Below are 24688 nucleotides of genomic sequence, written 5' to 3' on the forward strand. Positions count from 1 at the left end.
TTCTATCTTTTCCCCAAGAATTTAAAACATTTTTAGTACCGAGTTGAAACTATAATAATCCAAGAATTGCAATTTTCATTCTTCATAAATTTTTATACCTTCTTAACTATCAATCTTATAGACATGATTTTGGTGCCAATGAAAATGCATGTGCAACAATACCATAGCTTGTCTATATCATAAAGTTTAACTTTCCTTCTCTTTCCCCTCATTAAATTCAAGATGGTTATACGAGGGGAGAGGAAAAAGTACCCTTACCACAACTTATTAAGCAATTTTTGTATTAAGCTGCTTACTTTTTGTAACATTGTCCATGAAAGACAACATTGTTCTTCCGAAAATGGTTAAGCAACCTTATTCCTGGTTATTATATAAAAGTCTTGTTTTTATTAGCTCTTAATGGAGGGGAGTTTTTCATCCTGCTGTTATGTTCTTAAATGCTAAAGTTTATGTTCTTAAATCTCACTTTTCGTGTTATGGAATGGAACTGTTTTCTAACATTCGAAACTCCATTCTATTTTTCAGATTCGATGGTTCAAAGACGGTAGAGAGGTGGGTAAACACCAGTACAGTGTAGCCTATAATGCAGGTGTAGTTTCCCTCGAAATACCATCCTGTACTGTAGAAGATTCTGGTACATACATTTGCACTGCCACAAACTCACTCGGAGAAGACAGGACAACCTGTACTGTAAGAGTAGAAGGTGAATCTCGTTTTCTCACTCATAGTTCCTTTTTCTTTAAAGTATGACTCATTTAATCTCACAGATTGCAAAAATTCGCCGCATGTATCAATTAAATTGTAACAAAATGTTTAACCCATTTCCAATCAAGAAGTTATAACAACAAAACATAGAAATAGGTGAATATTTCCTTGAGACTAGGCAACCCTGATGGCAACTACACCGCTGTAAGAAATTAAGAGAATTTGCAGACTGGGTCGATTAACTCTAGTAACTACTGGACCGATTTTTAATGAAGTTTGATATGTACATGCATTGATACAATACAAATAACCTTTCAACGATTGTAATACACAAGCATGATCGTGAGAAACACTTGTTGGAGTCTGAAGGTATGAAACAGTTGTTGCAGAATAAACAACAAAAAATGGGTTCATTGGGGGTAGGGTTCCCTTTTACAAAAAATGGGTACAACATTGAGAAAAAATGGGTAATTGTTGAATGGTTATTTGTTTTGTATTGTATCAATGTATGTACGTATCAAATTTCATTAAAATCGGTCCGGTAGTTCTGGAGATAATAGATCAAGTCTTCAAATTCTCTTAATCTCTGACACCGGTGTAGTTGCTAACTAAATGCAATAAGTTATGACCTATATAGCCAAAAAATGGTAGATGAAACGGCCGATAGAGTGAATTTGGCCTAGTGAGACGTCAACACATAATGTTTCCTTGTGCTCTCTGTTTTTCATTATTTCACGCTACATCACTTTATGCATTTTAAATTTGCACCGAATCGGACAAAATATAGTTAAATATCACATTATTCTCACCCAGTGCAATTTAATTGTCTATTATAATTGTTGCGTGCAATTTAATCATCTATTATGATTATAATTAGTCTATTACATTCATAATCGTGAAATAAGATCATGATAAGGAGCAATGATTTCAAATGCAATAGCACAAAAATGGAATGCTTGTCATCACCGTGATTAAGCTGCAAATTTAATGAACTATTTTATCTCTTTCAGTATAATATACTTTTATACCGAAATAAATATTTTCGGCTGAAATCTTTCAATTTTAGAGCTGCGCGGGAGATGATGCCAAGAAAAAAAAAATGAGATACTTTGATAAATGATACGATGAAAACTAAAACAATAAGTGTTTCATATTTTTTCGTTCAGAAGCTCGAATCAATGGATCGAGAGTTAAAATTAGAATTTTTAACAACCGTAACAATTCTATGGAATTATTTATTTCGATATAAAACTAAATTGCATGTTACGTTAAAAAAATACAATTGAAGCTTCATTTAATATACAACTAATAAGAGCAATAACAAGTAATCCATTTCGTACATTGAAATCTTACCTTAAGAGTGCTTGTCGCTCTCACTTGTAACCTTATATTGCGATTACGCGTAATGTTAACTCTTACTGTGGGCTGGAGCTTGGTGCTAAAACAAGGTGTTTAAAAACTGAAGTGAAATTAAAAAAGAAGTTCATGTAGTTTTTTTCACACTCTTAAAAACATAGCAGACGACTGATTACATTAATGGACAGTTCTTGCCTTGATAGAAAAGATTTTTTGGTACTCTTCCGTTAGCCGGGCGCAAGCGAAAAATCGCCAAATAATGTAGAATTTCACCCAGGGCTCGAAAAACCACCCGTCCGCCCGTCCTCGGCGGTCAAAAATTCGCCGCGGACAACGAATTTCTCGAATCCGACGTCCGAGTCGACGGCCATTTTCCCGTTAATGTTGGTGATACATTTTCAATTTTTGTTATCTTACAAGAGTCTAGCGCCTCACTTCTAAAATGACCCTCTAATCTAGAAACACAGCAACATACTGCGATTGGTGGAATTGATGTTTTCTCTCTCTCGTACTGCAGAGGTTGAAAGGAACTTTTCAGCAATGAACTTACAAAAAAAAAAACAAAAAAAAAGCATTACGTACTGGTCTTAAACAAGAAGCGTTAAACGCAATTATGAACATCTACCTAAATGGAAAACCCCTTTCAGATTTTTGTGCGAAACCTCTGTAAATCATTAGCTTGATTGTGGAACTGGCAAACGTCATATTTGATTCATTTAAAAAGCGCAGAACCCTCGGATAAATTGACATTCCAGATAACTTGACATTTGACATTTAAATTATTTCATAAAAGAAATAAATTATTTCATAAAAGAAATAAATTATTTTATAAAAGAAATACTGGTTTCCTATTAGTAACCTAGTATTCCTTTTATTACTGTATAATGCAATTCTAGTATTTGTAATCCTAGTAACTACTAATTCATTGTGCTATTTATATAAATGTTTGTAATAAATAAGAGAAAATTATATTTTTATTTATTTAGAAGCGACGGGTTAGTTCCAAAGGAGGACGGGTACATTGTTCGACAAGCCGTCCTCGGGGATGGGTAAAAGTTTTGAGTTTTTTCGAGCCCTGATTTCACCAAATTTCTCACAACCATAAGGGGAGCATCGGAGAACTTCTTTGGCATCATTTGGAGTCGTACCTCGTTGAATTTAATGTGGAGACGAGGAGTAAACGATCCATTGGAGCAAATGCTCAAGAACATCACCGTACTCTAGAAAAGCCAATTATTATAAGCATTCCTTTTGGGGTGAAACTGTTTTGTTTAAAATTCATTAATATTATTTTATAGTTGAACTTGTTTTGCTAGCTATTAATAAATATTTGTTTATAGTTGAAAACTTTCGACTTTCATTCCGTTGACTGGTTTGTCATTCGCTTCGCTGGGCGACTTGGTTCGTGTTTGGTTCCTAATTGGTGACATTTGGGAATGGACGGAACATAACATATAAATACCGATTTTTCTCACAGTCAAAAATATATTAAAATTAAAAAAAAGTTTGCCTGGTTTTTGGATCAAGGTTCTCAATTATAACTAAAACATTGCGATATTTTTTGAACGCTGAAAATAATTGACTATTTTAAACCAATTTTAATTGAAAATAAATCTACAATACATAATTTCAAATAACCATTTACTTCCACAGATCGAAGAGGGCCCTCCAGAGTTCAATCTCCAGCCATTACACCGCGTGTAGCAACACCGACATCCCTTTATAGTTCGACCAAAACTAGGCCAGCTCTTTCAAAGCCTACCAAAGATCCAGTGTCAGCTACTCTGTCTGCGGCAGCTACCAGGTTGTCAGCACCAGATTCGGCAAGACTGTCAGCTCCAGACTCGACGAAGAGAACTCAGAAAGCTTACGGAAAGAAAGACACGGAGGATGGGACACCGACCAGATCTCGAACGGCGACCAAAGAGCTCCTTCGTAAGTTTCTTACTAGATTTTAATAAAAAACAAGAAAAAAGCGGTTTCCGAAAGTCGGTCAATTATCTCTAAAAGAATGCATTGAATCAAAAAACACATTTGAAATATTTTCTAGGTATTCAATGATACCAAACAACAATAATTAGGCTGCTAAGAAGTGGGGGTCAATTTTGGTATTTTTAATATAGCTTTTTTTTCCATCAAAATATCAAACATTTCTATTTATATTCAATATCTCTAGTTTAAGCAATCTGCGTCTCATTTTCCTTTCGTTATTACCTTAATATTCGTTACCTAGATGTGTTCTGTAGCCTCATAATCGATGAAATCTACAAAAAAAAATATATTTAGAACAAGGAAAGAACCGTCTAATGTTTTTACTATTTATATTTTGGACACTCTGGAATAATTTGTGCAAAAGCTTGCTTGATGCTTTTATCTAGGAAAACTAGAAAACAAAGTTCTTCAGAACATCGCTGATGGACACACGTTCGCGATGAAATGGGATAACTTCTAATGAGTCTGATGAGAAGACCCAAGATTTTAGGGGGAAAAAAAGATTTTAAAGTTATTTAATATGACGAAAGTCTCAAGACGGAGTTATTCATCAGTCATCCATTAGAGGTCAAAAAATATGACCCATGTAATAAATTTAAAATCTTAAGAATTTGTCTAAGCTAATGAATGACCACAAAATATCACGTTTTATGTAGATATGTTTATTAATTTTCTCTTTCAGTCCCTGAAGACAAACCAATGACTCCTCCTAAATTCAACCAGACATTGGGAGATAGAACAGTGAAAGATGGCGAAACTGTGACACTCAAGTGCACTGTATCGGGTGACCCAGAACCACAAGTTGAATGGACGAAGAACGGAACGGTAAGTTTCTTTTTTTTTTTCAACTGGACGGAAATATTGTTGGCCTTCAATATAAACTGTGAGAGGTAACATTCATTTGCATCACAAAATGAAGATCATTCCATCCATTTTGAAATAGCTTAACCCGAAGAATAAGACCAAAATTTGAATATACAGGTTAATAGAAGAGCATGCGTGGTTAATTTTATTTCATTTTATAACCATCGTTGAACATCCGACCCAATGTTTTGGGTTTACGACAACTAATGCTCAACTCCGTAGCCTTGTCATTTTGAACCCAATCCAGAAGACAAGGGAACTCCTGGCTCAAGTAATGGAAAAAATTTGCCATGGTAAAATTACTTTTTGATATAACTAGCCCGCATTTGTGTTGAGTGGAGAAGAAAACCACGGAAACCTCCCATGGTTAGCCCACTTGCAAGGGGACTCTGACCCTTTATCCGCGTCTAACACAGAGGATATTTTAAGTCAACACAGTGGTCGGTGCAAACCGGATGCGGAATTCGTAACGACCAGCCATCGCTGAGATTCGAACCAGGTTCATATCATTGAAAGCAGAACTCTCTATCACCTTAGCTGCGGCATTAATTGTAACCTATCCATTGGTCAACAATTTGTACATATTATCAGTTTACATACTTAAATGGAGAGCTGTATGAAAATAGTAAATCCGTAATACTGTTTAATTATTATTGTTATTGTATTGCGCATTGTTTAAACGTAATAGCATCAAACTGCCGTACGAAAAAAGAAACGCAAAAAAGATCGCCTCAGTATGTCATGATCACACGACGCGTTTTTACAAGTTCTCAAAATTTTAGTGTAAAAAGAAGTATAAGATTGAAATTCCAAAACTTTGAATTTTTTTTTTTTTTTGAATCATTAAACCAGAGAATACCATTAAATCAGAAACTAAGAATTATTTTTAGTGTAATGCGAATAAGCAATCTAGAATTTATGAAAGCATTAAAAAAATAACTTTTAAGTTAATAACTTTTGAGTTCTTAAACAGGTGTCAAGAATCCAAATACGTCAAGAAAAAAGGTGCGTTTTTTTCAGAAAAACTACTTTTTTTGCTGGATTTTGAAACATCATTTGCATTAACTGATTAACATGTTTGAAGTTACCCCCTGAAATCTTATTCAATCTTAACTATTAATTTATACAGGGTGATTCGTTTATTTTTTGCGAAGTGTACCTATTATAAATCTGACAAACAGAAATGGTATAATCAACATTATATCTCTATCGACATTTTTGTTACAGGAATGAGTAATGTTTTCAGAGGAGAATTGTCGACTACGAAATGTTCAACTCTAATAAGCATTAACAAATTATTGTTATCAATACTATTATCGGCAAGCCTGACTTTAAAAAGGTGTTTCATATTAACTATTTTCTTTTAACGAAGCTTTTTTATTTCACTGTTTCAGGTGGTTCACTCCTCTAAAGAAATAAGTTTGAAATATAAGAGTGGGGTGGCAACACTGACCATCGAAGAAGTTTATCCAGAAGATGGTGGTGAATATGTCTGTAAAGCAACAAATTCCATAGGAGCCTCATCTACCAAATGCAAACTTAGCGTCACAGGTAAAGAAAGAATTCATTAGAATATCCAAAAAACTTTTTTGTTTGAAGTATTTTATTTATCATACAGTTCAATGATGCTTAAATGAGGGGATATTCCTGACTTTTTGTAAAAGGTCGTTTTTGAGAAGTTTAGAATCCTCTCATAATTTTTCTAAATCTGAAATTACCGCAAAATCCAGGTTCTTCTAGCTGGAATCACGATTTTTGTGAGAGAAAAATTCAAAAACTTCGTCCTTTAAGGAGTTGTAGTATTAAAATCATGAATTTAATACACTATTAACTCCATCTTACAAAATAATAATTTTGTGAAAGGTTCGTTCTGAAGGATAATATGTGACTTAAAGGGTCAACTATTAAAAAAAAATTGTGAAGTACGTGGAGCATCGTTTATACGACGCCGAAGGGACCACCGGAAAACGTCGTATAAACGATAACGTCGTATAATCGATTTTTACTTCTAAAACTAAAACTAACTCTGTTTTCAGTTAATTTTAATGTTTAACGTGTTGATTTACATACATTTCTAAATTAGACAAAGCAAAACAAACAAATAACCAAAGAAGAAAAATTGCAGTGAGCAATTTGAATGCATGTTACCTTTAATTATATTTTCTTGCTATTGGTCTCTACAATGCTTTGAATAGCGAGTTGAACTTACTGCTTTCTATGACGCAATTTAAATTTCTAATCACGGCCAAATCTAATGGCTGAAGCGCACTTGTGCAATTTGCAGGAAAAAAGAGAGCTTTTACATTTTCCAAAATAATTAGTATCGATGGGTACGCTGGACATAGTTCGATAAATAGCAAAATTTTACGCTTTTGCCTCTTCATAATATTGTCTAGTTTTTTTTTCAGTCATCTAGTAAAAATTACGGTCGTCATCCAAGAATTCTTGTTGTCACCCTTTTCTGTATCATTCATGTTGGCAAATTCCACCCTTTTTTAAAATACACAAGAAAATAAACGTGAATAAAATCTAAAAACCGACGTATAACCGATTCTGTGCGTCGTATAAACGATATATTTTTACATTAAAATGAATAGGAATGATTTGGGAACACACTAAAACGTCGTATAAATGTAAACGTCGTATAAGTGATCGTCGTATAAACGATGCTCCACTGTATCCATTTTAACGATTAAAAGGAATTAGTTATGAACTTTAGTTTATCCTAAAATCTGCCTAATGTAATGCAATGTGAAGGGATTTTCTTTAAATCCTGTATTTATGACCTCCTAAATACCTAATGTAAAATTATGAATTTTTTACTCATTTGAATCATAACTGCTTCGTTGGCAAACTAGGAAAATGGAATAAAAGTGTTTTATCTGATGTATCAGTACTAAACAGGAACCATAGCTGCCATCTGTACTGCATTTTTTCAGTTTCTCTTGGTCTACTGACTTATTTAAAACTCTCACGGTTTTTGTACATTTTAGAAAATTCCCTAAAATTGAGAATCTTTCTTAAAAAAGATTGCCATTGAAATAGAATTTTTGTACAGATTATCGCTTGCTTGATTGAATATTTAAATAAGTATTACTATTACATGACGAAGTGAACCTCATTTATAGAAATCAGTTCAAAACTTTTTTTGTTCTAAAATGTTCAGCTTATTTTTATTCAGACAAGCTCTTTTTAAATTAAGAACATAGTTTAATTATAGTGCCTATTAATATTCGTAACTCATGACATTTCGAGTATGCTTAATATCAATCATAACTGAGAAATATTGCAGTTTTTCTTAGTTTGATGAAGAAAAAAAATTCCTAAAATTCCCTGTGTGTAAAATATTTAGTACATTATGCAAAAATTATCATGAAATTTGTATTATTTCTTAAAATCTACTAGATTTTTTTACTGTCCATGCTGAAAAACTATTTTCTCAAAATTCAATTTTTTTGCCTTCAGGAAAATTGAAAGAAAAAGATTCTGCCGAAAAGAAAAGTGGGGGAAAACCACCCAAAATTATCGAACATTTGCAGAGCCAGGTGGTTAAAGATGGCGATCCTGTCACTTTGAAATGCAATATTTCAGGTAAGTTCACACACATTAATTTTCAAAAGAGACATATATAATTATATGCAGAGACTCCAACACATTACTTCATTAGAATATTTCGCGTATTTGTTCTTAGTTGCATTTTCTGTTCCGCATTGTTATTTTCAGGCTCTAATATAAGACTAATGACTATTCTAATTATACCTTGATTACTTTAAGCAACAGCATTTTCATATTATCACTCTAATTTAATATTATGTGTCCCATGGCCGAATTTTTTCAAACTATCACTGTCTAGCACTAATATCTTTCTGCTAAATATTTTTAATAACAAACTTATATGTTACTAATTTAAAATAACAAAATAACTGTGCACAAAAACAATTTTTTTTTAATTGTACATGTAGGGGAGAGTCGGGTAGCCCCGCCCACTTAAGGACTATTGCTTATATTTATGTATAATATTGAGTAATTCAATATTTTTGTATTTTTCTATTGTTTTATCATCTAATTAAATAATGCAAAAAGAATAAACCAGAAAAGAATAGTTTAACTTAAAAAAATAGAAATTTAAAAAAGCATGTTTTTCAGCTCTTTTCAAAATGTGTCGGGTAGCCCCGCCCAGTTACAAAAATTATGTTTTTTGACTGTTTTTTCAGGTGTAAATAAAAATGACTAATGTATTGACAGTAGATAAACCTCATTTATCATTTTTATCACAAAATTATTTTATTTATTACATATTTATATACTTTTAGTGAATTCTATCATTTAATAACAATCATTTAATAACAACAATCATTGTTGTTAAAAATGCATATAACATTCAAATTTGAAGCAATAATGATCTTTGCAACTGTACATTTATCGACGAAATAAAATTGGGCGGTGATACCTGACATTCATGTGCAATCCAATTTTTTTGTAAATTTGTAATTACTCGAACAATTTTTCACATATAAACTTCTTTCTTTGTGCAAATTAAACTTAAGACTACATACTTTAATGCTGTTTGTATAGAAAAAATAATTATTTCAGTATTAAAATGAATTTTAATCGAAACATTCAACCAATTTTTCTTAACTTCATGACTACTGTATTCAACATATTTTCAAAATTATTGTTTACCATGTTACCAGCTGCATAAATACTTGAAACTTTGAAAATAATCTTTTTTTAATATAACAATTAATGTCCGATGGCCCATTGACTTGAAAAAATATTCTATATATATGAAATTGACAGTGGGCGGGGCTACCCGACTCTCCCTTAATACTTTTTTATTCCAATATTATAGGTGATATACTCGCATTTTGTTGGGGAGCGGGGGGGAGTAACGCACAAACTATCTCCTTCTTCGCATTTTGTAAATAATCATCACAGTAAAAAAAATGAATTAAAAATCGTGACATCCGTTATCGAAGAAAAAAGATCCAAGACGAAATCACACGAATTAGACTCCTTCAAAAAGGGGTTACTCCAATGAATAATAAATAATATTAATATCGTATAAAAAATATCGGATATAAAACCTATCGAGAAATCTTTAGCAATAACTGCCAAAACATCGATAGAATCATCGCCTTAAAAAGCAAATATTTCGAATTTTCCGTAGTGTTTGAAATAAATCGAGACATTTTAAAAACCACGTGAAAATCAATATCAAGAACTGCCGAAAATGCAATCGGAACATTACATCGATTGACGATACTATCGGCTTAAACTAAGCGCGTCAGAAAGAGATTATCAAAATGCATGATTCAAATATGACGTGTAAATTTCTTTAGAAAAGAAAACTAAAAAATTTTTTACTTTCCAAATTAAACGAAATTCTTTCTGCAAGAGCTCTGTTAACGTTCTGCGACCATGTCGCCGTATCGCTGCAATTCTGCCACAGGGATTATATGGTACAGATATTTATTATTGGCTAATTACATTTTACCTATTTTAACCATATTTCTTTGTCTATTTAATTTATATTTATTATTGTATGTGACAGAGTTCTTTCCCATAGACTTTCTAACTGAATCTCTATTTTATATGTCAGAGATTGTTTTCGTTGATCTAGTATATTAATTTTCATGCTACAGTCTCTATACATTGTCAGCGCAATTTGTTAAATTGTATTTTAATTATTAGCATATACTAATAATTAAAATACAATAAAACATATATGATTAAACGTGCATTATTTATTTATGAATGCCATACAGTATCTGGCCAAATTTTTAGACGCACAATAAGATTCCATGTAAAATCTTAATTATCAGATATACTACAAAGCTTTACTGTTTTTACGTAGCTGAAATCGGTTTGCTAGGTTTTCGCTTTTGTATCCATGGGTGAACATTGAAATGCAATACGTTAAAAATAAATACAAATAGTGAAGTATGTAAGAAATCACCCAAATACAAGCACATTACATGTGTGTTTAAATGTATTGCCTATAAACTCGCGCAAAATATGTCATTAATAAAAAACTACGTTGCTTCTTATAAATTGGTCTAATCATTATAATGTACTGATATTATGCCTTATACAGTACAGAACCCGTTATCCGGAAATCAGAAAACCGGAAAACCAAATAACCGGAACGAAATTCGATACATTTTCCCGCCATTTTTGAAAAAAACAAATGTTTTCTCCTCATAAGATTTCAAGATTTTTCTTTCTTTTTTGAAAGATGTTAACCTTACCATCATTTTGGAAACAATCATTAGTGTATTACTTCATCGTTTTTTCTTCTTTTCAAGATTATTTCCAAATATATTTTTTTAGTTGAATTTGACAATAAAAAAAACGGCTTTTTGTAGCGATTCAGAAAACCGGAAAAATCAGTTATCCGGAATAGCGATGGTCCCGATCGTTCCGGATAATCGGTTCCCTACTGTATAATAATTCTGTATTTATATAATATATCGTATAATTTATCGAATAGTCGAATTTATATTATCTATCGTCAAGTTTAACCCATTATTGATACACAAAAGTAAACAAGTGCGAACCGGTTTCAACCACGTCAAAACAATAAAGCTGTATTGTATCATCCGATTATTAAGATTTTGAATAAAATCTTAGAGTGTGTCTAACAATTTGGTCAGGGACTGTATATAATTTGGTTATTAAACGTAGTTTTTTAATGCTACAACTCATTTTAGTTTTTGGACATTTTAATGACGTGTATCTATATATTCTCACACATAGGTGAATCTGCTTTCGATGTGATCTGGCTGCACAACAACAAAGAAATCAAACCCAGTGACGATTTCCAATACATCCACGATGGTGACCAATACAAGTTGGTGATACCAGAGATATTCCCTGAAGACACAGGTACCTACACCATAGAAGCCATCAACGACAGTGGGGAAGTGTTTAGCACATGCACATTGAACGTTCAAGGTAACCATTCCCAAATACATTTTTTTCCGACTATTAGCAGAAGTCGTTTAAGAGATTATACAGAAAAGAATAACTAGATCACATCTAAATCCATCGTTTAAACGTTTGACTTAATTTCCATACTGGAACAAGAAAGCGGGGAAGGCCGCGGTTGGGATGAACTGACTCGGTGGAGTCTGATTTTCTTGAATATAATTAATGAAAAGTATTGGAGATCAAAGATAAATCGGAAATCGTTATGGAGAAATCTTCAGAAGAAGGCATTGGTCCACATTGGGCTGTCTGGCCAACTATGATGAGAATAATGGTCAGATTTTTATGCACTGATTTAAAGCATGGTTTGCGGTGTCCAAAAGAGAGAGGCAATAATCAATTACTGCAGATGATGTTAAAAAATCTGACTTAGAAGTGTACTGTATTATAAACATCTTATAAATAAATACTTTTCTTTAAGAGTTCCCATGACTTTAAATACGTTAGGGCAAATTCTAAAATAGGTATATTAACACTTTCATCGCTGCAATGGCCTACCCTCTGGAAACTAACAAGTCTAACAGATATTATTACATCCAGTGCAAAAAAAGGTTTTATAACATCCTATTCCTTAGTTAATGGAAGTTTTCTTTCTTTCAGTCCCAACAGAAAAAGCGAAGGGTCCAGAGTTCGCTACCTATCCGAAATCAATGGCGGTTCATGAAGCTCAACCGGTGCTCTTCACGGCCATTCTAAAGAAAGAAGCAAAACGAAGTAAACGAACTGACTTTTTTTTAAAGAAAATTCTGTCTATCATAGCTTTGAAATAATAAACTTTCATACTAATTTATCCTTTTCTGAACTTTGAATACTCTCGGTAAAACGAAATGAAATGGCGTTATAAACAGAAATTTGGCGCAAAAGATACTAAATGAACTTTTGGGGTGAAGAAGACTTAAAAATTGTTCTTTTACATATTTTCAAAAGTAACAATTTCATTTTAGACAAATACATCATCAAAGTTAAAAAAAAATTTGAAAATTGATTTAAAACCACGCATCATTATTAAAAATTTATCTATGTTATTTAAACATTATGTTATACTTTTTAGTTTAGAGAAAGCTCTGTATTAATCAAAATTAAACTTGAAGAAAAAATCTAAATTATTCATTTATAAATCAATTAATAATAATCTTACTACTTATACAATTTTGCTTAAAACAAAGATTAAACGAATTATATTAGTTAAAAGGAACCAGGATTACAATGTAAGTTCAACAAGTTATTCTATTAAGATAGTCTTGATTCGCTTGATCAAACAATAGTAAGAAATGGTTTCAGTAGATTAAAAAAATAAAAAAGGTTTGGTTCTTACAACAATTATTTAGAGAAATATTCATATTTATAATAAAAGACATGTAATTTGCCTCAAACTTAATAATATTACGTCAAAGAGGACTTATTTGGCTAAATTACTAAAAAAGATCATAGAAAATTGGAAAGAATGAAATAAATTCATGAATTCCAAAACCAAATTTATTTGGTGACATGATAGTTATGTCATTCATTATATGTACGTAATATTAATTCGAATGCCAAAAATTATTTTTTAAAATATAAGTGTCGTTACTAATAATTTGGAAAAGGGCAATTGGGTATAATATGAAAAAAACACTACTTCGATTTAGTAGGAACAACATATGACGCAATGCTAAACGAATGGAATTTAGTTGTTGTTTATTTAGTTATTGTTATTAGTAGTTGTTGTTATTTGTTTTAGTTGTTGTTGTTCATTTAGTTGTATTTAGTTTCAATAACTTTTCTTTATAATGCAATAAAATCTGGCGAGCAGCTATTTAAACGATCGAACACTTCGTTTGTTTATTTGTGGTTTGAAGTTAGGCTCGCAGAAAATGCCGTTCATGGGTTAAATTTAGTAGGAACAACACAACCTGTGACGTAGGCTATATTATACCCAATTGGGGACTTGTGCTTCAAGAAGATCACAATATCCACCCATGGGACCTATGACGTCAACGCCAGCTGTTTGTCAATAAACAAAATGGCGCGTCAAAGTTGAGCTAAGTTATTCCACATAACTTAGAATGTTAACTAACGTGAAATTAATTGAATACAGTGCCTTGTCGCCAATTGAATTTGCTGAAGTATAATTCTTTCTTAAGATTATTATTTATTTATGAATTTTATTGTAACACGTGATATATTTTTGTTTTGCGTATCTGGCAACTACGATGCATAATTAGTTTTTCATGTTCTACGTGACTTCGTACCTGTCTTTGTGTTAAGTAAGATATATGTGGTGTAGGAATTGAAATTATTGTGAAGGTTTACAGAAGATTCATTTAAGAGATTTAGTTACTTAAGAGGATTTAAACTTGACGGGGTAAGTTATCTCGAAATGGAAAGGAAAGAACAGTTTCCAACGTAAACAAAGCAGCGTTTTAACAACCAATCAGGCTCGAGATATCCACACTACGTCACTTGCAGCTATCCCATTCATTTTGGTAATAGGTACAAATCGAAATTTTTTATAAAAAAATGTATTTAAGAGCTGAATTAATAAACAAAATATATTAATTTGTTACGGGAACAGCAAAGAATTATTTTTGGCACTAATGAAGCTTAAATTAATTTGATAGGTACAAAATGAAAGAAAAAAGTTTTACACTGAAAAGCTAAATGAATGCAGAAGTCAGTTTATGATAAAGTAACTTATATTGTGTATAGGAAAAAATAAAAATGCATACTTTGCGTATTTATTAAGTAAATAATATTAATCTTGCCGTTAGATTAGGGGAGGAGGGTAATTGAATTGGTATCTAGCATTTGAACTTCCGGTTACTTAGTTCTATTTAAAGTACAAAAATATTAAAACTGACAATTTTTAAAAAAATCACTTAAGTAAAAGTTTGAAAAATCTATTCAAAAATGACAAGAATTATTTATATGTATTTCTTGTACTCACTAGTGAGATTAGATTTAAAGGTGAGAATTTTTGTTTTAGCTGAATGGACGAAAGATGGCAGACCGATCGATCTCAAGAGTCCTCGAATGAAAGTGAGTTCAGAAGGTGCCAAATACTCTCTGTCCATACCCAGTGCTGTACTTACAGATATGGGTCAGTACGTCTTCACAGCAAGCGACCACAGCGGGCAGAATGAAGCATCCGTTTCTTTAATTGTATTCAATGAATGGTAAGTCACATTTTCTTCTCTGCTTTTCAAACATTATAATGTGAGCCATGAAGACTCAAAGGATAGAAGAGCGTTCACCTTCCAATGCAGTGAACTGGGTTCGAATCCCAGCGATGACTGGTCGATATGAATTCCGGCTTGCACCAACAATAGTGCAGACGTAAAAATATCATCTGTGGTAGACGGATCATGGGTTTGAGTCCCTTTGCTGTCAGGCTAACCATGGGAGGTTTTGGGGGTTTTCCTCAGCATGTAACGCAAATACGTTCCATCAAAAAGTCCTCCAGGAAGGCAAATTTCTCCCATTATTTAATACGGGAGTTCCCTTGTCTTCTGGATTGGGTTCAAAATTAAGAGGTTACGGAGTTGAACATTAGTAGCCGTAAACCCAAAAATCGGGTGGGCTGTTCAACGACGGTTATAAAATAAAACATTATAAGGATAATAAGGTGTTACTTCATACTTTAATACAAGAGTTTCAACTATTACAATACTAATTAAAATTCAATATTGAAGTCACTGTTTCAAAACTATCATAAAGTAAACCGTATTCCAGTATAAGTATTGGCATATACATATTTAAGCAAGTACTCATAATAAATTATGAAATAGGCAAAGCAGGGAAACATTTTGTGACGTCAGAGGCGTGACCGAAAGGGGACGCAAAAGGATAAATTCATCCCCTTAAGATTTTTCTGAAAATTAAAATGTTCTTTTATCTTATGATTGATATTTTAAATCTCAAAGGAATTTTTTTCTTCTTCGCTTGCTCAAATCTGTTTCTTCGTGAAGAGGATAAATTTTTCGATGAAAACCGATTTTTGAAAGGATAAAAAATGTATATCATTCTGTCCCTAAAAAATACCCAATTACTAGAACAGCAGACTAGACAAACTGAAATAGAAGTAAGGTTAATACTTTTACGAATATCTATAATCTTGCCTGATACAACATTCACTGCTGAAAGGTCATTTTCTACTTTGAAATATTTAAAAAGCTACTTCAGAAATGATACAACTTAAGACTAGATTGCCCAAGGAAGTCAATTAGACTGCTTTTTAATTTCAATTAGAAAAACAATGATGTATATAATGACACAATTTCTTAGAATATTGTCACTTTTTGGACAACGTATAATTTTTTTCTATTGTTAATATTTACTAATAACTTGGTATATAACTGTAAGTAATATAAAAAATATTAAAAATTAATTTTAAACAAATTTCTTTACACATTAGTCATTCTATCACAATTCAGTCATTTTGACTGCTTTTGGGCAATACTAAGTTTCAGTCTTTCTAGTGTTTAAATGCACTTTAATTGACTCTGTTTGCTATATTCATAATTATATCTAAGAGAAGAAGTGAAATATTTTGCAAAAACAGAAAAGGAGACTAAATAAAACTTTGTACAGACAAATGTGTTTGTATACAGCAATCATTTTATTTTTCAATGATGTTGGATTCCACTAATTCTATAGTAAACAGAAATTTTGTCTGTCATGGTATTGTTTTTCTTAAATGATCTTTACTAGTGTAATATTTTTAGAAATTATCTTTATCCTTCTAGAAATAAGATCAAAATAGTTTATTCTTTGAGCCGCATGGCTAAGGGGATAGAGGGTTCGCCTCCCTGTGAGGTGAACCGGATTCGAATCCTAGCGATGGCTGTCGATACGAATTCCGCATCCGACTTGCACCGACCACAGTGCTGACGTGAAATATCCTCAGTGGTAGACGGATCATGGGTTAGGCTGCTTCCCTTGCCTTCAGGTTAACCGTATTAGGTTCTCGTGGTCTTCCTCTCCATGTAACGCAAATGCGAGTTAGTTCATCAGAAAGTCCTCCACTAAGGCAAATTTCTCCCAATACTTGATCCAGGAGTTTCCTTTTCTTCTGGATTAGATTCAACATCAGAAGGCTACGTAGTTGAACATAAGTAGTAGTAAACCCAAACAAATTGGGTCGACTGTTCACCGACGGTTATGAAATAAAATAGTTTATGCTTTAGTTTTTACCACCAAATGATAATTCTAAACTTAAGAAATCGCTTAAGAATTGCACCCCTCAAAATTTATTTATGGGTACGCGATTGCATGATTTTAAACATTTCGTTTGTTAAAAAAAACAACATGGAACTGGAACTACATTAATTTTTTGGGGCACCTACACAATTGTGTTTATCCCCAGTAGAAAACTTGTTGTGCCTGATGAGCTAAGATTTCTTCAGGTGGAAAAATTTTACATGAAGTGATGAAAAAATATCTAAGTAGACTTAGGGAGAACTTGAAGAAGATCTAAAATTTGATAAAAAAAAAAAAAAAAAAAAAAAAAGGGGGGGGGGAATTAGTTCCGAGATCCTATCGCCCTGTTGGCCTGTGGAAAGTCATGGAGATATCACTAGAGTCCATATTTCCTGGGGGTCAATTTTCCTATGCATCCGAAAAGGGTTTTCACATTTTTTTTAGGCTCACCCGTTTATTAAACATAAAGGGGAGTATATTACAAGGGGGGAACAATTGATGATGATAACATGAGTATGTACAATGCAAATGAATGGGGTCACTTTTTTACAGGGGGTTCATAACAGTAATAATGTTGACAATATAAATAAGTATGAAGTGGGTTATTTATTTACAAGGGGATTTTGATATTTACAAAATTCTATAAAATTTTTACGTTGAGAAGACAATAATATGATATTCAACTAACAAAAGTTGAAATTATTTTAATTTGCAGCTAATTTTTATCATAAAAAACAAGAAGCTTTAAAGTTCATAATTAAAAACTTCATTGGAATGTGAATACTTCTTCGTTTCTACAGAAATATTTTGCCATCTCGTGGCGTCATCTATCTTCTAAAAGTGACACTAATCGGGCAACCGTAAGGTGCTTCCATCTGGTGACTTTTCTGAACTTATAGCTTGGAAATCCGAGAATTGGATTTATAAATCTACTCATAAGAGAAGAAGAAAAGAAAGTTTTATAAAAAGTGAAAAACAATGAAATAATTTATTTGGAAGGGTTTATTTTGAGTACAGTTCTAGGTCTATATTTATTGGATTGATGGTAGTAATCATAGATTGGGAGATTTTGGATTTCAACGTTATTAATAAGGGGCAAATTATTGAAAAATTTTGTGGCTAGTTTGTGGAAGTAGTTATTAATGCTTTTGATTTTTAGGTCTTGACTAATTTTTTCATTTCTGTAGTACCATGGTGCATTTGCGATGCTTCTTAACGTTGTATTTTGAAGGGTTTGTATTTTTTTCAGGTGGGATTTCGCAACACCACCGTAGATAGGGCATCCATAGCTAACTATGGGACGAAGGATCATTTTATAGAGTAGGAGTTTATTTTTAAGGCTTAATTTTGATTTCCTGTTAAAGAAAGGAAATAGAACTGCTCTAATTTTTTTAAATTTTTGTGAGATATTGTTCGCATGATTTTTAAAAGTAAGGCGTTTATCAAGATCCATGCCTAGATAAGTGATGTTATCCTTCCAGGGAATTTCGGTGTTTTCGATTGAAATTTGAGCTGGGATGGGAAGAGTTCCTCTCGAAAAAAGGATTGCTTGGGTTTTATCAATGTTAAGAGAGAGTTTCCAATTATTGAACCATTTTTTAATTTGAATGAGATATTCATTTAGGATGTTAATAATGTTGGTTTTACAATGGCCTTGTGCTAGGATAGCTGTGTCATCAGCAAACAGAGCTAGTATTGCTTTATCATTTTTTGGGATATCATTGATGAAAATTAGAAAAAGGGCGGGGCCAAGTTTACTGCCTTGCGGCACACCACTGCTGATATTATGAGTTGCAGATGAGGAGTTGTTAATTTTTACGAAAAATTTTCTATTTGTTAAGTAGGATCTGATGAGTTTAATTAGGGGTACGGGGAAATTTAATTTGAATAATTTATGAATAAGGCCATCAATCCATACTTTGTCAAATGCCTTTTCTAGGTCAAGAAAGGTTGCTCCGGTATGTTTTTTGTACGAGAAGCCATCATGAATGAATTCGGTAATTCTGAGAAGTTGGTGGACAGTGGATAGTTTAGGTTGAAAACCAAATTGTTGGGGGGTAATTATATTTTGAGTATCGCAGTGGTATCTTATTTTATTTAAAATAGCATCTTCGGTAATTTTGCTAAGGGAAGATAGAAGACTTATTGGTCTGTAATTTACGGCTCTGGAGTGGTCTTTGCCAGGTTTGGGGAGGGGTCTTATTTCGGCTATCTTCCAACAATCGGGAAAGTAGCAGAGTTTAAAGATTTCATTAATAATGTGGGTGAGATAGAAGATAAATTTAATAGGTAAATTTTTAAGCATTTTATTGTTGATGGAATCTTTGCCTGGGGATTTTTTTATTTTTTAGTTTTTTAATTGCAGTTATAATATCATTCGGCAAGATATTATCTGGTGGATGGTCAATGGGAGAGTTTTCAATGATATTAATGGAATTTTGAACGGCGGATTGGGTTTCTTGGGGGACTTTTTTATTATTACTGAGTTGGTTTTTTAGACTTTCTGCCATAAGATTAACTTTATTTTGGATGGAATAGACCACTTTATCATTTTGTTTATCGTCAATTAAGGGGGGGTAGAAGGTTTTCTTTTTTTTGAAATTATTTACTGCTCGCCAGATGGAGCCATCTTCTGGGTTCAAATTTTTGATGTAATCTTCCCATTTCTCTTGTTGAAAATTACTGATGTCAGTTTTGACTCTGCGATTTAGTTCCTTAAGGAGGTTTTTGTCTTCAGGGTGCCTCGTTCTTTGCCATTTTTTGCGAGCTCTGTTTCTATTTTTAATAATATTAAGTATACTTTTAGGAATGAGGCAATTTTTAGCGTATTTAATTTCTTTGGTTGAATTTTGATGGGCTTTTTTAATTGTGGCTGAAAGTTTTTCTATTGTCGCGTCAAGATCTTCTTTAGAGTTGATCGGGTTAAAGTTAATTTCGGCATTGGTTAAGGTATCGGCGTAGGAATCCCAGTCTGTATAGACTTTTGGTTTTTTATGATCGGGCGGTATTTGGAGATCTAGGTTAATGAGAACTGGGTTATGGTCAGAGGAAAGCTCATTTATTGTTCTGGACTGGACTTTAAAATTAAGTCCTCTGTGAATTGCAAAATCAAGTGTGTTTGCTGTATTTAAACCGAATCTGGTTGGTGTATCAGGAAAGGAAAGGTCTAGTTTTGCTTTTTCAATAAAATCTTGTAATTTTTTACCATTTTTATTTGCTACTGGACAATTCCAGGCTCTGTGTTTGCAATTAAAGTCTCCTGCAATAAGGATATTACGATTAATGCTTAAAATATTTTCAATGTCTAAAGTAAATGCTATATTAGCTTTGGGATTAATATAAATAGAAACCAGTAGGTAGTTGTCGTTATTAATACATATTTCAATAGCCGTGGCTTCACAAATTTTAAGGGGGGGGAGGAAAATTTATCGGTGGGGGATAAGGGTTTTTATTAAGATTCCTGTGCCTCCGTATTGGCCTCTTGTGCAGTTACTCCGGGGGGTATGAAAAAAGGCATAGTTACAAATTTTGATGGGTTCATTGGGTTTGAGTTTGGTTTCCTGAAGTAGAATAATATCGGGGTTATATTGCTGGCAAAAAATTTTTAGATCATTAATTTTGGGTCTTAATCCACCGGCATTCCAGTGGCAGATGAGGATATTGTTTTTAGTGGTTTGTTGCATTATTGGTGTTTGAGTTAATTCCTTGGTTATTATTTCTGAAGAATTGGTTCATTATGGTGAACAACTGATTTAGGGGATTTTCGGTGGTTTCAATATTGTCATTGATCGTTTTAAGATCCTGACTGAAAATTTTTTCAAGATTTTTAACAAATCTCACCAGCTCTGAAATTTGGTCAAGGGCATGTGAGCTTTGTTCTGCGTTTAGATTTTTACTTACGTCTGGCCTTGATCCAGATTCTTTGCTATTATTGCCATTGCTCGAAACGGCTCTGGCAAAGCTAAGTTCGGGAGTTGTCTTTTTTGCTATGAAGGTTTTTGGGGTATTTCGAGATTCCACATTTTTGGTACCTTTCTTATTTAGTTTTTTAGGGGCTTTTGGACATTTTGAGTAATTTGCGGTGTGTGGTCCACCGCAATTGGCACATTTAGTAGGATCTTCGAATTTTTTAGTGCAATCTTTTGTTGCATGTGATCCTGCGCATTTTACACATTTTGTCTTGACGTGACAATTGCTGGAACTATGGTTCCACCCCTGGCAGTTGTAACACTGCTGGGGTTTGTCTCTGGCTCTGAATGGTTCAACAGTCACTTGCACACAGCAAAGTTCTGTGATGTTGTAAACTTCCTCGATGTTGTCGGTTTTTTCCAGATGGATTTGGAAAATGGGAAGGGGTGACTGGTCAGATGACCTTTTAAGTTGGTTCACCTTTTTTACTGTAAAATTTAGATTTGTCATATCTTCCTCTACTTCTTGCAAAGGGGTACTTATAGGTACGCCTTTTACCACTATTTTAAATGGCCTTTCGTTAAATTGGGGGATAATTACATAGTCAATTTGATTATCATTTAGGAATTTGGTCAGTATCCGGTGGTGGTCGCTTGCGTTTACATACGCCTTAATGTCTTCCCCAGACACTTTAAATTGAATATCTTCTTTTTTGATGATTTTATATATGGCGTTACACAACGCTCTTATATTTGAGTTTGTTTTAATAATTATAGGGGCAATTTTATCTTTTGTGATATTTAAGGGGGTTTGGGAGGGGATTAAGTCCCTCACCCTTTTGGCCTTTTTTGTTTCTCGTAATACCTTGGCACGATGTTCTAGGTATTTATTTTGGGCGGCTGTGCTTTTGGTATGGGTATTATCCGAAAGTTCGCTGCTCAGTTCGCGCTTTTTATTTTTTGAAGTTGTGGTGATATCCATCTCGTTTTCCGAGTCGGAGCTTGAGATGGCTTTTTTTGTTGGGGTTGGGGCTTTAATCCCTGCCTTCCGTTTTTTAGATTTTTTAGATTTGGTTTTCTTAGGAATTTTTTCTATTTGATTACAGGAATTGTTGACATTAGTGTTCTCCTGGCTACCGCGGGGGCAGTTGGAAGAAGTCGGAATGTCGAGAATATTATTTATATCGAGGTCATTGCTATTTTTGAATTGAGCGCTCTCAATGGCACTCTTTACTATGCTCATGCTGATTTCGCCACCGCTGTGGGCGACCTCGTCATTGCACGAGTCGTAGGTTTCATAATCGACGGAGTCGTCGGACATTGGAAAGTCATTAATTACATTAGTATTTTTGTCATTATCACTATTTGGTTTGATATAATTTGGATGGTTACGGTTATAAATTGAGTCAAAGTTTTTCATGCACCAGTAATAAAACTTAGACTTACCGTCTAGGTAGATTACTTTGGCATTTGCTCTGGCCAGTCTGGTATTGATCTCCATCATTTCTATATCATCTATTCCTGAGTTTTCTCTATCATTCTGAAATCTCATGAGTTTCTCAAAATGTTGGAGTTGCCAGTTCCGGATCCATTTCGATTGGTGCGTGTTATGGAATTTTTCATCCTTTAAAGCTCGGACATCCATTTTTGCCGCCTCGCAGACGTCCATGGGGTTGCATAAAAGTCTGATGTTGAGCGGGAGGTCATCATAATTCCATTTAGGAGTGTTATCTTCGTCCATGGTAAATTCGGGATTTGATTTAGTAAGAAATGCAATGGCCTTAAAAAGGGCCTTGTATAGGTAATATAAGTAATGGCCCTAAAAAGGGCCTTTTTTTTTTTTCAATAACTTTGGATATTGCGAGAATTTCTCGCTTTGTAACAACAATTTGCTAAGTTTGGCAGCTGTCTGAGTTAGAAAACATCACCGCTGCTTAATATTCAGAAGTAAATACTGTTTATACACTGAAATGCACTGTAAAACACACGGCGTGAAACGCCCACTTTTCGTAGCATTAAAGTTAATACACTAGAAGCATTGCTAGTTCACACGAAAAATAAGTACGTCAATAGTAAAAGTTTATTACTCACGTAATTGTAGCATCAATCCTGGAAGATATTTGAACATAATTAGAAATACATGGCAGGAAAACTCGCCTAACGTCCTGAAATGATTACCGGCATCATCGCCGCCATTGCGCCGGAGAAAACAGAGAGTAGTCTCGGTATAATGAGTTGATGACGTCACGTAGCGCACTTCAAATGAGAGGAGAGAAAACACAACCTTCTTTCACGGATGCTCAGGATCGACTGAAAAAAAAAAAAAAAAAAAACAACATTAACGCCATACCAATCTAACAGTCATAGTTTCGAAAACTAATTTTCCTATCGTTTTAAATTTTCAACAACAACAAAAAATACGTACCATTCCAACAGTTTCATTTTAAGAATGTTTTATGGTTTTAAGATATCATATAATTTCAAATAGTTTTGTTTTCTGCAAAGAACAGCACTGATAAGGTATTGTTCTAACTATCTTTAATTTGCATTTCTTTTAAAGTAAGATTATTATAGTTTTTTTCTTTTTGGAAACAGAACCATGCATTAATACTTATGTTTATTGTATTATTAACAGAAACATTAAAATATCTTTCTTCTTTCAGAGTTTAACGTACAACTGCTTCTTGGACTACAACGAAAACGAAACGAATTTTTCTATCGCAATAAAAAGAAAACGTTGCACGTGCAACTAATTTGAACTCAATTGAAACCTGAATTACCCACATAGAAAACACTCATCAAGTATTTGGTGAAACCTTCTAACGAATGTACATATTATTCATGTGTATATATTCGAACACAAAAGACTGGAATTAAGGACGCCCCAAAGAACTCGTCCCGAAGATCAACTGTTTTCCTTACCCATGTGCTCGACTCATAATTTATTTTCTTATTCAAATCGTGTAGATTAAATTGAATTATTGAATACTTGAATAAAAACAAGTGAATTAATTTAATTAATAACAGAATTTAAAAGAGAGGAGGACGCTTATCCAAATGATTCATCCAAATGATTGAATGCGAAAAATTTTGTTTTGGATAAGAAACTACTACACAAGTTTAACAGTTATATCTTATTTAAATAAACCAACTTCACAACAACAAAAAAAACACTATTTAATAAATCTTACTTATTAAAAGAGTATTAAATATGAAAGTATTTATCTAAAATAAAAGCTTTAATACTCTAATGAGTATTAAAGCTTTTTCTTGAAGTAAAATAAAAGCTTTACTTCAAAAAAGATTTTTTGAGGTTAAATTTTTAGAAGAGATATAATTGTGTAGATTCTTGTGTTATAGTTTCTTTTCCCAAATTTAACCTATTAAACATCCTCTCCGATTTTAAGTTCAGTTTAATTTACACGTTCTATTGCATGTTTAAGTACATAGAAAACTAATTTAATATCTATAACGAAATACAGTGGAGTTCATTTAATGTGTATCAAAATCTCACTTTTTTTCAAATAAATAAAATTGGATTAAATATCTTATTAAACTTATTCTTTTGAGTAATATTTTTGTGAAAGGAAAGATTTTAAAATTAACAAGATTTGATACTAAGTGCTTCAACTATTGTTATATTAATTATTTCCTCGTTTATGATCAAATATTTTTAATAAATTGAGTTATTTTCA

At 32.8% G+C, this 24688-nt stretch overlaps 1 protein-coding gene across 1 annotated transcript in view; it reads left to right on the plus strand.

The window, feature by feature from the left end:
• LOC107453137 (projectin protein bent) overlaps positions 1 to 24372 on the plus strand; it is a 307623-nt gene extending 283251 nt beyond the window's left edge. The window contains exons 129-137 of the mRNA XM_087164780.1: positions 526 to 703; positions 3715 to 3996; positions 4736 to 4878; positions 6312 to 6468; positions 8383 to 8508; positions 11677 to 11874; positions 12508 to 12621; positions 14873 to 15062; positions 23657 to 24372. Coding sequence (XP_087020906.1) covers positions 526 to 703; positions 3715 to 3996; positions 4736 to 4878; positions 6312 to 6468; positions 8383 to 8508; positions 11677 to 11874; positions 12508 to 12621; positions 14873 to 15062; position 23657 — 1389 coding nt within the window. The 3' untranslated portion in view covers positions 23658 to 24372. The remainder of the gene's footprint in view (positions 1 to 525; positions 704 to 3714; positions 3997 to 4735; positions 4879 to 6311; positions 6469 to 8382; positions 8509 to 11676; positions 11875 to 12507; positions 12622 to 14872; positions 15063 to 23656) is intronic.
• Positions 24373 to 24688: the final 316 nt, after the last annotated feature.

The sequence above is a fragment of the Parasteatoda tepidariorum genome, chromosome 5 (genome assembly GCF_982258835.1).
Source record: "Parasteatoda tepidariorum strain Cologne lab strain chromosome 5, Ptep-v5.0, whole genome shotgun sequence".
NCBI lineage: Eukaryota > Metazoa > Arthropoda > Arachnida > Araneae > Theridiidae > Parasteatoda > Parasteatoda tepidariorum.